The sequence below is a fragment of the Dreissena polymorpha genome, chromosome 6, assembly GCF_020536995.1.
Source record: "Dreissena polymorpha isolate Duluth1 chromosome 6, UMN_Dpol_1.0, whole genome shotgun sequence".
NCBI lineage: Eukaryota > Metazoa > Mollusca > Bivalvia > Myida > Dreissenidae > Dreissena > Dreissena polymorpha.
The window spans coordinates 44,642,156-44,655,803 of NC_068360.1; the positions used below are offsets into that span (position 1 = coordinate 44,642,156).

Consider the following 13,648-nt stretch of genomic DNA (forward strand, 5'->3'; position numbering starts at 1 on the left):
ATTTCTTTTAGAGCGGGTTTGAGCACGCGCATTTTACTGCAACATTTTCTTTATTTATTCGGAACTATTTTCGAAACATTAAGCTCCGCCCATAAGTTATTTCAGAATAATCCACACTTGATTTCCTTCTTTGTCTATAGAAAACAAGTCGCGTGCAGTGTTAGAATTATAAATAAACAATGATAATGTGAAAACTTTTCTAAAATATACCATTTTCTTATTTACATTTCTATATTTATAATTGATAACACTTAATTATTAATGCTACTCTTTTGAAGAAGCGAGGGTATATTTCTTTGCATATGCCCGTATTTCAATCGATCAGTTCTCGTAGACCATTTTGTTTCTTCAAGGTATCTTTGGAACGCTTGTACCAACGATCATCAAAATTGATGGGCTGGGTACTTGGAATGTAAGGAAGGCATCCTCTACTTTATAACATGAAAGTAGATTAGTACCATACTGAATAGGCATTCTTAGTTAAGTTTCTTAAAATACAAACATCCCTTAAAGTAACATAATACTCAAATCAACGAATATTTCGCAAAATATTTTGTAAAATAAATTTAACCAAAAATTATCAGTGTTTCTTATAGCAAAAGTCAAAATTTCACTGCTATAAATGTGATATGGTAACATATATTTAAAGAGATACAAAATGCTCGTTTTTATTTTTTGTGGCACAATATATTCCATTTTGATTTCCTGAAATGATATCTATCCATACCACACACCAACACTAACATGGTACATGAACATGTGTTTAATATATTGTCCCACAAAAAACAAAAAAGAGCATATTGTATTTTTTTAAATCTATGTTACCAGACCACATCTAGCATTGAAATTTTGTATATTGCAATAAGATTTATTTTTTAGGTTAACTTTATTTTTCAAAATATTGTATGAAATATTCGTTGATTTTGAGTGTTAATGGGCTTTTAAGGATACTTTCAAATGTGATAAAACACCAATTAAACATAAGTAAAGTCCATAATTATATTGTATTGATAAGGGTCCTGACAACAGTTATGCCAACCAAATGCCTTAGCCATAATTATTATAGGCCATAATAGTGCTTGTATGGCTTGCTGATTTCTGAATGTGGGGGGATGGCAACCATTTAAAATTTATAGTTGGGGAAGCTGGAAGCATACATGTTGTACAAGCATCTCTTTTTAATCCTTTCCGCTCAGATGGCCATTTTGACCAGTTTTTAGTCCCTTATAAAATCAAATTAAACAAGACTATATCCAAGCAAGATGGTCCCCTACCAGTGAAACTTCACCATTTTTAGCAATATTTCTAGTCTATTGGTTGCTATAGCAACCATAATTCTTGACATAGGAACAAAATGAAATGACGTGCATAATCTCCATATTGCCATCTGCCCATGTTTTAAGTTTCATGAAAAAATATGAAGAACTTTTAAAAGTTATCCAGGATCCAGAAAAGTGTGACTGACTGACTGACACACACAAGTCTCCCTTGGTTTCATCGGTAGAGGACAATTATAGACCTATGTTCATGGATTCAAGTTTTACAGTCTTAGTGTCAAACACTTAAATGTTAATACTGACAAGCAGCAAACAACATAAAACTTGCTTGCTGTTTGCAGTCACTTTTAATTTTCTTCTCAGTGGAAATGGTTAACAATGCTTGGCCTAATACTGAGACTTCTTTCAACATTTAGGGTTGAACAGTCGAACAACAATTATTTTGCTTCTTGTTTACATAAAGGTCAGCAAATACCATGTTTGACTGTAGAACATGTTCAGATCTTAAAATTTAAAGTACATGTGTAAATTCAGTAAACAACTAAAGTTAAAACAGTGGAAGACTCCGATTGTTTATTTATTGAGCAAACATATTGTGAAAACCATATGTTATGATGATTCACAAATATTAATACACAAAATATGTATGCAAATCTCATTAACTATTTGTTATTATACATACACACATATTTTGTAATAATAGGAATCACCATGTGATTTCATGATGATCTTTAGAGAAAGTCATGCACAAATCTAAACCATAAACAATACATTTCAAATAAAGTCATCCATAATTTTTATGACATTTTTTTCTTCAAATTTCCCCCAAACAGACTTCATTGATGACAATGTTAAATAAATCATTTCATAAAACATTGAACTAGATGTAATTTAAATTTCATTTCGCATACAACGAATATTGACTGTTATATTTAACGGCACAACTAAAGTGATAGTAATAAATACTGCAGATTTGGAGAATTTAATGATAACTGGTTAACTGTGATGCCTCCATTTTAATGAAAACACATATTGACAATAATTTTGATTATTGATGTCAAAACAACACCAGCATACTTTCATGATTGCAATTTCTGCTTTTAAACTACCAAATGTTTTATAATGAATCAGGTTTAATGAAGTGTGCGCCCAGGCTTAAATGATACAAATAGTGTCACCTTTGTAGAATAATTTAAAAAATCTGATATAATATCAGAATATCAGATTTAGTTTTGTCAAATTGATGAAAAATGTTGTTTTATGACATATTGATAGTGTTTTAGTGACTGGGCCACACGGCCAACACTAGTGGGTATCACTAAAATAAACAAACACTTAAAACTTAAAGCAGGAAACTGACACTTTTCATCAAATATTTCAAATATACACAAGAGTTTAACATTATTTCTTTTATATCTGTTTTTTAACTTTTTACAATCTTTTAACAAACTCAAAAAAAAAATTAAAGACCAATACACATCAAAAACTCTACATAAAATTACAATCAATAACAAATAACATTGATTTTTTAATGTCAAAACAGAACATTGAGCACCGCCTTGGGGGTGCAGACCGCTCAATCTATTTTTCTTTTTAAAGGTGAAGGGACCTATCTCAATACTTCAATCAAAAAAGATGGAGGGGTGGGGTGGAGAGGAGTGTATAGTGTGGGGGTGTGGTCATTTATTAAATTATCTTCCAAAAATAAGAAATAAAAATGCAAACAAATTTTTTTTTAAAGTGTGTGTGGGGGGGGGGGGGGGATTCTTGGGTAGGATAGTTGGACGGTCAATTTTTTTTGTTTTTTAACCATGTTTCATGGGGGGGGGGGGGGGGGGTTCTGGGGGGCATGGGGGATGGTTTGGGTGGAGGCTATTGTAGAATGTCAGGTAATAGTTGTTTTGTCAAAGTATCAATCAAATCTGATCATAAATAACAAAGTCATGGCAATTTTAGCAAAATTTAATTATTTGACCTGGACAGTCAAGGTCATTCAAAGGTCAAGGTAAAGTATTTGAAGTTTGAAAGCAATAGCCTTGATACTTGATAGAAGTAAAGTGGATGTAAACACAACATTTAACCATATATTCAAAGTTACTAAGTCAAAAAAGGGCCATAATTTCGTTAAAATGACAACCAGAGTTATGCAACTTGTCCTGTACAGTCCCCTTATGATAGTTTGCGATTGTTTCAAGTCTGAAAGCAAAAATTAGCTATGATACTTTAGGAGTAAAGTGGACCAAAACACAAAACTTAATGAAATTTTCAATTTTCTAAGTATAAAGGGGACATAATTCTGTCAGAATGCTAGTCAGAGTTACTTAACTTTGCCTGCACGGTCCCCTTATGATAGTTAGCAAGTGTTGCAAGTATGAAAGCAATAGCTTCGATACTTAAGGAATAAAGTGGACCTAAACACAAAACTTAACCAAATTTTCAAAGTATAAATAGGGCACATAATTCTGTCAAAATGCACACCAGAGTTATCTAACTTTGCCTGCCCAGTCCCCTCATGATAGTAAGTAAGTATACCAAGTTTGAATGCAATAGCTTTGATACTTTATAAGAAAAGTGGACCTAAACACAAAACTTAACCGGACACCGACGCCAAGGTGATGACAATAGCTCATATTTTTTTTTCAAAAAATAGATGAGCTAAAAATGTATAGCATACCCCTGGCAGCAAACCACAGCTTTAACCTTAACTTATAGTTTTTTCTTTTGTATGTCCTTTTTTTCAAGCTTTATAGGTTAGAACAAATAAATTTAATTCTCATTTGGTGGCTGGCTGTTCTACCTTGAGGACCAAAAACATTTCATCTCAAAAGTTTAATACAGTAAATTACCAGTATTGTAAAATAAGAAAATTTCATTAAAACTCATTGCGCAATGTTATTAAAAAGTCCATTTTCAAACACATGCACCGACACAAAATAAGTTGGGACAACATACATATGAACCGCCCGCTGGCTAAACTCATGTCCCTGACTAGAAATAAACTTTCTTCTAAACAAACATTCTGTCTAGGCGAAGAGCATCCTCCCTGATAAGCCTGTGGGGATGGCACAGGCCAATCTGGGACAATACTTTACTGCCATGTGTTAAGCCCTATTTTCCCAGAGACCAGCACATGTATATTACATTATTTAAAGTTTCTATGATAAACTGAAGATACAACATAATTATTGATGTTAACACACATACAAAAATCACAAACTGGTAAACAAAACAAAAATCGTTTAACAAAACATTTTCTGCAAAGCATTTAAATTTCAAAGCACTTAATACTTATAATATCACTGTTTACATGACTTTAACAACCTGTTTGTAAACAATAAATATGTTACAGGGTTCGCCAAAACTTTAAAAATCTGTCAGTCATTCGGACTGACAGACTTGAAATTTTTGTCAGTCCGATTCAGTTTCTGTCAGTCCCACTGTCCGACTAAACTATAACAGCAAAACACAACAAAAGAGAGTACCTTTTTGATGTTTATTGGTTTTGATCACATTAAAATACATAAAAACATGTCCAAAGTCGATATAATTAAACAATTATTATATAAATAATAAACCACATATAAACCAAAGGTATCTTTTTAGACTTCTTTTTGTCAAACTGTTTTTAGCCTGCACAGCTCTACAAATCCGTGTTCTTGCAAAAGTTAGGGTGACATCCAATCAAGTTTGACTTAATTGCACACACCCATTCACACAAATTTGGATGACTTCAATTTCTGTTTATTAGCCGATTTCACAAGTTCTAAAACAACACCTATTGTTAAAATATTTTCTCTTTAAGCTGAGGTGGTTGATTTCCAGGTTCAATTAAATGAATGTCTTTCACACCTATTTCTTGACTGAAAGGCCCATGATAATTACCACCATCCATTCTTTTTGTCTGAAATAACACAAAACATATTGCTACAAACTATCAACAACAAATCAAAACATAAATATCCCTATGTCCGAATTTTAAAATATCCGAAATATAGTACATCGGGTGAAAAATCTAATTTTGATTTCAGAAATTATTGGTGTGTAAATTAAAATATATCCTTCCCAGAACAATATAAAAATGAAACTATTTAACAGAAATGCTCACAAATGCCTGTTGAAACAAGTTTTCATGCGGTTTTTTGTTGTGGAGAAATTAAATGGAACAAATAAAATGGCGGACGCACACGGTTGCTGTTTTTAACAAAGACCGTTGATTTTGAACTCGCATGTGAATATGATAGTCAATTCTAATCCAACTTTAAACATCAAAACATCAAAATGAAGGTAAGAAAAAAAGGATTTTGACAGAAGTTGAACAAAAAGCATTTACCTTCTATTAATCCAATAGCATATTATACACTTTGAGGATCTTTTTTAAACCATTTTTCATCCGATTGTGTCGGTCAGTAGGACCGATAATCTTAAATCACTTGTCGGTCCTTAGAAAAATGTGCCGGTCAGGACCGGCGGACCGACGGTTTTGGCGAACCCTGTGTTAACAAACAAAACACTGAAATAACATTGACATGACAACTTTACAAGTCAGGCTAACAAACACTTAATATTGTAAAATCACATATATGGATAAATACTTAACAAATAGAAAATGAAACTTGAACATTTAACAGTTTTATTTAAGGACCTTACGACAAAAAACAGTTTAATGGTTAAGTTCTGATGAGTGTGTATCTGCAAAATTTCCATTTGGAAACACATTTTCAATCATCACTGTCCACATATTACTTATAGTCTATCATTTAGATTCTGGATACCAAAAAGTGCATATACATGTAAGACCAGCATACTAATTTTAAACAAGAGGGCCGCCCTGAAAGGCGCAAAGTTGCTCACTTGAGATACAAAGGAAATTACCTGTTCTGTCCAGGCAAAGATATCATTGGAACAAATATTCTGACCAAGTTTCATGAAGATTGAACTATAAATGGGACTTATATAGAGTGTTAACAAGGTTTTACTATAGCCATATAAGGACAAAAGCCCCGCTCCCTCCCTTCGGGTCATGTTTTCAATCAACCGGTACAATGTTCAAAATCATCCAAGATATAATTGGGACAAATCTTCTGACCACTTTTCATGAAGATCGGACAATAAATGTGGCCTCTAAAGTGTTAACAGTTTTACTATAGCCATATAAGGAAAAATGCCCCAGCCCGATGCGGCCATATTTTTCAACCAGCCTGAACCATTTTTCAACTCGTCCAAGATATCATTGGGCAAATCTTCTGAGCAAGTTTCGTGAAGAGCCAACAATAAATGAGGCCTCTAGAGTGTTATCAAGGTTTTACTATAGCCATATAAGAAAATTTGCCATGCCCCTAGAAGGCCATGTTTTTCAACAGACAGTAACCTTATTCGAACTCATCCAAGATATTTTTTTTTTTAAATGTTCTGACCAAGTTTCATGATGATAAGACTTTGAATGAGACTTTTAGAGCGTTAACAAGGTTTCACTATAGCCATATAAGGAAAAATGCCTCGCCCACTGGGGGTAATATGTTTTGCAACCAACTACAACCAAAACTTATTCAAGATACCATTTGGACAAATCTTCTGACCAAGTTTCATGAAGATCAGACAATAAATGTGGACTCTATAGTGTTAACAAGGCAAATGTTGACAATGCATGACTGACAAAAGAGATCACAAAAGCTCACCATGAAGCACCTGTGCTCATGTCAGCTAGCAACAGTTACTCTAGTAAAACAGTATACAAATTTGCATTTACCAGATTCAAACAATTTCAGAATTCCCTACGAAATGTTCATATTATTCAGTCTAATTTAACATGATTTTGATACCTTCAATCACAGAATCCAATAATTCCCCACCATTTTGGATGTATCAAGTAAAGTACTCTTATTTATTTGAGTTGTACACAGTTAATAACTACATGTACCCTTAACCCTTTGCATGCTGGGAAATTTGTCGTCTGCTAAAATGTCTTCTGCAGAATTTCTAAAATTAGCATTTTCTTCAATTTTTTTCAAAGAATACTATCAGAATAGCAAACAGTTTGGATCCTGATGAGACGCCACGTTCTGTGGCGTCTCATCTGGATCCAAACTGTTTGCAAAGGCCTTTAAAATTCAGCTCCAGCGCTTTAAGGGTTAAAATTTAAAAGTTCAAAAGCTCAGCAAGAAACTTCAAGCACATAATTGACCAAAAATTTTTTTAGCACAAAGCTGTCAATGTTATTATCTGATTTAGTAATTAACCCTTTCAGCGCTGGAACCGATTTTAAAGGCATTTGCAAACAGTTTGGATCCAGATGAGACGTCTCAACAGGATCCAAACTGTTTGCTTAAAAAAAATCGAAGAAAATGCTAATTTTAGAAATTCAGCAGACAACATTTTAGCAGACGACAAATTTCCCAGCATGCAAAGTGTTAACTATAAAGAATTTCTCCACAGATAATCTGTTGATATCTAACCTCATTGAAGTTTTTTTTTAAATAGGAGACTGTAAACATTCAACAAAAGTTTGGGAAGGTTTGTGGCAAAAACAATTATCATTAAAAGAAATAAATATACCCGGTAAACTGATTAACAAACAACTTTAATGTACATGTACTATGGTTTACCTTTTTGTAAAATTTGAGAAGACGTTTTTCGTGCCATACTTACCAATTGCTTTCTTTGATCATTTTCACAGAGTTTTGGTCCTTCATGCATTTTAAACAAGCAAATTCAACAAGCAAAACCAATTTAATTGGTTGGATATTCCCGCCAATTTCAAAATTTTGTGACGGTTGAACTGACAGAAGAACAGCACCAATTCTATATCCCTCTGCCTTTGGTGGGGGATACAAAGCATGGCTCCTTATTATGCAAGTCAAACCACTTCGGCCTTTCGCAAGTTTTCAGGGGTAGGCATCAGATTATGGTCCTGCGTAACCAAAAACATCTCCGTAAGTTCACACCCAAATCTCTCCTGGAAGGCTTTAAGGAACACTGGAATAGTCTGTGTGATGCACACCTTCTTCTGCAGCTCTTTTGATAGGGAGGTTGTGGTTTTCCCCTCCAGTCCACAAGGCACGATGTGGTCGAACCAGGTCAGGTCGGTGTTACAGTTTAGGGAAACGCCATGCGTGGTGATAAAGCGACTGCCGTGAATGCCTGCAACAGTACATAGAGGCTGAACCCTTTTCCACAGTGTTTTTTTCACCATTTTGGGAATAGGGTCGGGTACATTTGGATTGGGAAATTTCGCTTACTTTTGCCTAAGATTGGGGAATTGATGTTGTTGATTTTATGCTTACAAACACTTTAAAATTGATGATAGAAGTGTTTTCAATATTATATTTCCTTAGGTTCAACTTACAGAGCTGGATTTGGAGATAACTGACAAATGTTTGGACTTATTTAAACAAGAGATGGGTTTGTCAGAAACACAATGCGCCCTTCTGCGCCGCTTTGATACATGTTTTTTTACCTTGAAGGATGACCTTGACCTTTGACCACTCAAAATGTGCAGCTCCATGAGATACACATGCATGCCAAATATCAAGTTGCTATGTGAAGGGACATAGAAGTTATGAACATTTTTCGAAACCTAAACGCAAAACCTAAACACAAAGAATGACGGAAGGACAAACAGACGGACGGTCCGATCACTATAATTATGCCCTCCTTCAGGGGCATAAAAATATTCTTTTTTGGAAACCTTCAATTGGGAAATTTTAGGTCACATTTGGGAAAAAATATATACTTTTTTCCATTGGGAATGGGTCCCCCTACCAGACCCAAATTTGAACAAAAAAAACAACACTGTTCCAATTTCTAATAAGTTCTATAGTAAAGAAGTTTTCAGGGTTTATTCTGCCATTCGCCGAACTATCTAACGGCTATAAATTGACATATTTGGCTACAACATTTCCTTCCTACAAAATCTTAACAAAGCCAAATGACAACTTACACCAGCTTTGCAAGGACTGTATGTACAATTAATGTGACTAATATCTTATTGTTTTTTAGCCCTTTGCATGCTGGGAAATTTGTCATCTGCTAAAATGTCGTCTGCTGAATTTCTAAAATTAGCATTTTCTTCGATTTTTTTCACAGAATACTATCAGAATAGCAAACAGTTTGGATCCTGATGAGACGCCATGTTCTGTGGCGTCTCATCTGGATCCAAACTGTTTGCAAAGTCCTTCAAAATTCGGTTCCCGCACTGAAAGAGTTAATTTGATGTCGGCCATGCAATTCAGATAACCCTGGTTTGTTTCCCACCAAGGGAGTGTTCTCAAATATATTTCCAAAGACCCAAAGTATTGGTTCTTTCCAGAAAATAGATATGTAAGTCTTTTATAAGATTTAGCTTTTGTTGCAATAAAGTTTAAATAAACAAGCAAATTCGCTTGAAACAGCTTTTTATAATGCTGTCATCAGCAATTGTACAAGTTCAAAACCTCAATGAAAACCATGCAACACTGTTTATGCAAGGTAAGTAAAAGTAAGATATGTATATTCATTTTCTGATTATAATATAATAATGATGATAGTCGATTATTAATTACAAATTAAGTCAAAGAAAAAGGCATTTCTGAGTCCCCATTAAGTTATCATTATGCACAGTAGGCTATGTACACGTCAAAGATATTGCACTGTGTACCAGTATTCGGACAAGGATTAGAAAAGCACGCATCCTTCTTTCAAAGGGGCATTTTAGCATGCATGGTCATATTAACCCTGTGTGGATTTTCAATTTAGCATGACTTGTGTTATAGATAAGTATATAGTGGTATGTAAATGTTAAGTAAGTAGTTTTCATAACTGATGCATTGTCCATAAGCACTGTACACGCACTAACTTGCTTTTATGTGACTGCTATGAGTAACATTTTAAGTGATCATTTATGGATGAAATTAACAATTAGCAGTGTTTTTTTGTCCCAAATTGGGGACTGAACTTCCATCCAATTCCAAATCTCAAAAAGTATTTTGCCCAAATGACGGCCTAAAATTCTCAATGGAAGGTTTCCAAAAAAAATTGTTTGTATATGGTCATTTTCTAATCAACCTTTGTAAGATGAACCATATTATTTATAATATTGGAAACACTTTTATTCTGAATTTAAAGGTATTTTCACTTCTTACAACTTGGAGAATAAAACGCTGTAAAAAATATAGCAATACAAGTCGGTCAATATATATTGCAATTCAGGTTTTTCCGTTTTTTTGGCAGCCTAAGACAAGTAATAATAAAAGGCTTTGGGCAATCCTGATCAAACTGATAACTTTGATGTCAGTGTGGCACAATGCCACTTAAGAAAGTGCAAGTCATAAACCACTCACACTTTTACAGGTCATGTTAATTGGTTAATTGGTTACATCAAAATACAAGATTCTTACCAACAGCACCCACTTTGCGATCTTCAATCCACACTCCAGTATCTTTGGTTGTTGTTGCTTTCAGGCCGTAAAACCCGCAAGTGTCAATCATAGTCTTCTCTAGCTTACACACGTAATCTCGCATGCCCAGTTTGAAATGTTTAAGGTTGATTATGGGGTAGGCAACCAACTGACCGGGACCATGAAACGTAATAAGGCCTCCTCGATTAGTGCGATGAAATTCGGCTCCAGTTGCACGCAATTTTTCCTCATCCTCTTTTGAATAAGATTTGTCTCTAAGGCCAACAGTATACACAGGGTTGTGTTCCACTAACAGTAAAACGTCAATACCTTGGGCATAAGGCCTGGAAGCTAATTCATCAAGATGGTATCTAGCATAGCGCATTTGCACGTCAAATGCACAGACGAATCCCATTCGCTGGAGGTTGATCACATGGACCAATTGTCTTGCAGCTAACATGGCTTCAGATTGTGTTATTCCGAAATTGAGTTATATCCAGTTATTTATATTAATCAATAACCTGAAATAATGATAGAATGTAAATTATCTTTATTTTATTATTTATATCACTAGTGTTAAGTTTTATGAGGCTTTTAAAAAAGATTATGACCATAGCTTATTTTTTTATGCAGACTCAAATATTAATTTCTTTTTGTACTCCAGGTTTAATACGTTTATGTTCATTTTGCTTCATTTGATCAAATTTGCCAAATTAACTGTCACATAAAAAAAGAATGTTGTATAATATTCTGGCAGATTTATGTCAATGAAAAAAATCTAAGTGGGACATGTATGGTTGTGAGGGTCTCTATTCAAGGCTTCAAAACCTGTTTGTCTGAACTTTCTTGCCGCTAATTAAAAAAGTTATGCTCATATACTATAATAGATGAAAGCAGTCAAACCCAAACTAGGCAAATTTTTACAGAAGATAGGTCCAATAAAATGGGAACAAAAACAGGCCCTCCTCTTTTTACAGGATCTATTTGCTACAAAATATAATATTAAAATTACCATGTTTCACACCTTCTTATTATCTCAAGAACATATCAGCATTAAAAAAGCAAAAGTAGAAGATACCTGTAGTCTGAGTGAGCATGTAAGATAGGATTCTGGTCAAGATTGCCTAAAATGACAAAAGCCAAGATAAATTAACACAGGTCTTTCTCATAGACACAGAGCTCCAGATAAGGTTTCGGGTCAATTAGTTTTTACTACAAGATTTTTTTCAAAATTAGTTTTTTTCAAAATTCATCATTTTCAATTAGTTTTTTTTCTTACAATGAAAAATATATAATAACAAACTGGAATGTTGCACAAGCCCTCTCTTGCCAGACAGACGACACATTGTGTTTAATACAAAAAGAACATTTCAAATGAATATCGGCATTCGAGCCTTCAATCTGTAACCAGGAAAAGTCTTTTTTCCATGCCGTGATCTGTTTTTGTGTGATACCGCGATGTTTGGTATTGGAAATCTTCGATTCCACCTCATCAGCTGCTTTTGATAAGGTAATAAACTGCCAACAATAGACTTTAGACTTTGTTCTAGCCGCCAAATGAAACCAAGTATACTTGGCGCTGTCGCAGAATGAAGTTTCTTTTGAACTTGTCCACGCTTTTTAGCCGCCATGTTTAATTTTGTAAACAGAAAAGCAGAAACGGAAATGCAAATATTATTGGTTACAATCAACTTATTCACGGATCCGGTTAAGGAAATCTCGTTATCATTTAACTTTCGCTGCACAGAACTCGGAAAATTTGTATGATCAAACAGCCGGACATAATTTGGATCTTTCTGTGTCAATTCGTTTTGATACGATGGATTTTGATTTTCTTTTCGTTTTTTTTTTAAACAAATCGTAATAACGATAAAACGATGCTTATCTGGAGCTCTGTAGACAGCCAAGATCATTACAGAGAAAATGATGATGATCATAATAACAAATTACAATTCTGATCCCAAAGACATAAGCTGATATTTGTATGACTTAATAATCAGACTAACTTGTTTAGCGACAGTTAAGGCTGTCATAAAACTGGACGGTCCTGAACCAAACAGTTTAAAAAAGCATCAGTATTTTTGCAATGCAGAAAACTTACAGCCGCGTAAACAAACCTTAACAAGAATTTGTTCAAAAATTTTGTTGAGCAATTGCTAATGGAAATTGGATTGACATGCTGGACCTTACAATATTTCACAGGACATGTCCGTTGGTTCGAATATGTTTTGCGGAGACTTTGAAAATTTATTAAAGTACGTCCAGGACTATTCAGAAGTGAATTAGAATTATAAATTCAAAGTTTCTTTAAAGTCAGTACTTTACCAATATGTGCCCATTCATTAATTAAAACGCGTATTTTTTAAAGAGTTTAGTTTTGTTCCAACTTCAAGCAAAATGTTCCATTGATATTTTGTTTAACTTGTGGCTTTTACATTAAATAACATAAGGATGGGAATTAGTATATTGTGACCTAAAACATCACTAGTAATTTACCGGTGATATGGTTGAAATATCCTCCAAAATCTAGTCCAGCAACACTCAATTAACACATTATTTTAATAATAAAATGTTGTTTTGCAAAACCAATTGCAATAATTGAACTAATCCATACCCAAATCAATTTTCCTGGAATCAGTTATGCTATGCGGTCTACCTGACAGTATCTACGCATCAAAAAACACTCTTTCAACTGACTAGATTTGTTCTTATTTCGTGCTACACCCTTCGTGCATTTTCCGTCTCAGGTCGGAACCGCTCGGCCATTCTCGTCTGGAGTTAGCAAGTGATACACCGACTATCTCCGGAATTCTCCGCGAGAAAGGCAATAAATCGTCTGCTGATCCAAATTATATGCAAAGTTCGCTTTTGATTAGCATGACTATTTACATGTATGCCATATTAAAGGGGCCTTTTCACAGATTTTGGCATTTTTTAACTTATTCATTAAATGCTTTATATCGATAAATGTAAACATTGGATCGTAAAAGCTCCAGTAAA

The 13,648-nt window shown here is 34.1% G+C and overlaps 1 protein-coding gene across 5 annotated transcripts; it reads right to left on the bottom strand.

Annotated features, from left to right (window-relative positions):
- Nucleotides 1-7,606: 7,606 nt before the first annotated feature.
- On the bottom strand, nt 7,607-13,413 carry LOC127834899 (putative lipoyltransferase 2, mitochondrial). 5 transcript variants are annotated; one of them, XM_052361021.1, is made up of 4 exons: nt 13,263-13,413; nt 11,727-11,772; nt 10,649-11,169; nt 7,607-8,414 (listed from the first exon to the last, which is right to left on the bottom strand). In XM_052361021.1, exons 3-4 carry the CDS (start codon nt 11,106-11,108, stop codon nt 8,131-8,133), a joined length of 744 nt encoding a protein of 247 aa, XP_052216981.1. In that variant the 5' UTR covers nt 11,109-11,169; nt 11,727-11,772; nt 13,263-13,413; the 3' UTR covers nt 7,607-8,130. The 5 variants fall into 5 exon arrangements, with proteins under 5 accessions (XP_052216981.1, XP_052216982.1, XP_052216984.1 ...); XM_052361022.1 differs by having other exon boundaries at nt 13,145-13,387; XM_052361024.1 differs by lacking the exon at nt 13,263-13,413 and adding an exon at nt 12,974-13,072.
- Between the last annotated feature and the right edge of the window lie 235 nt (nt 13,414-13,648).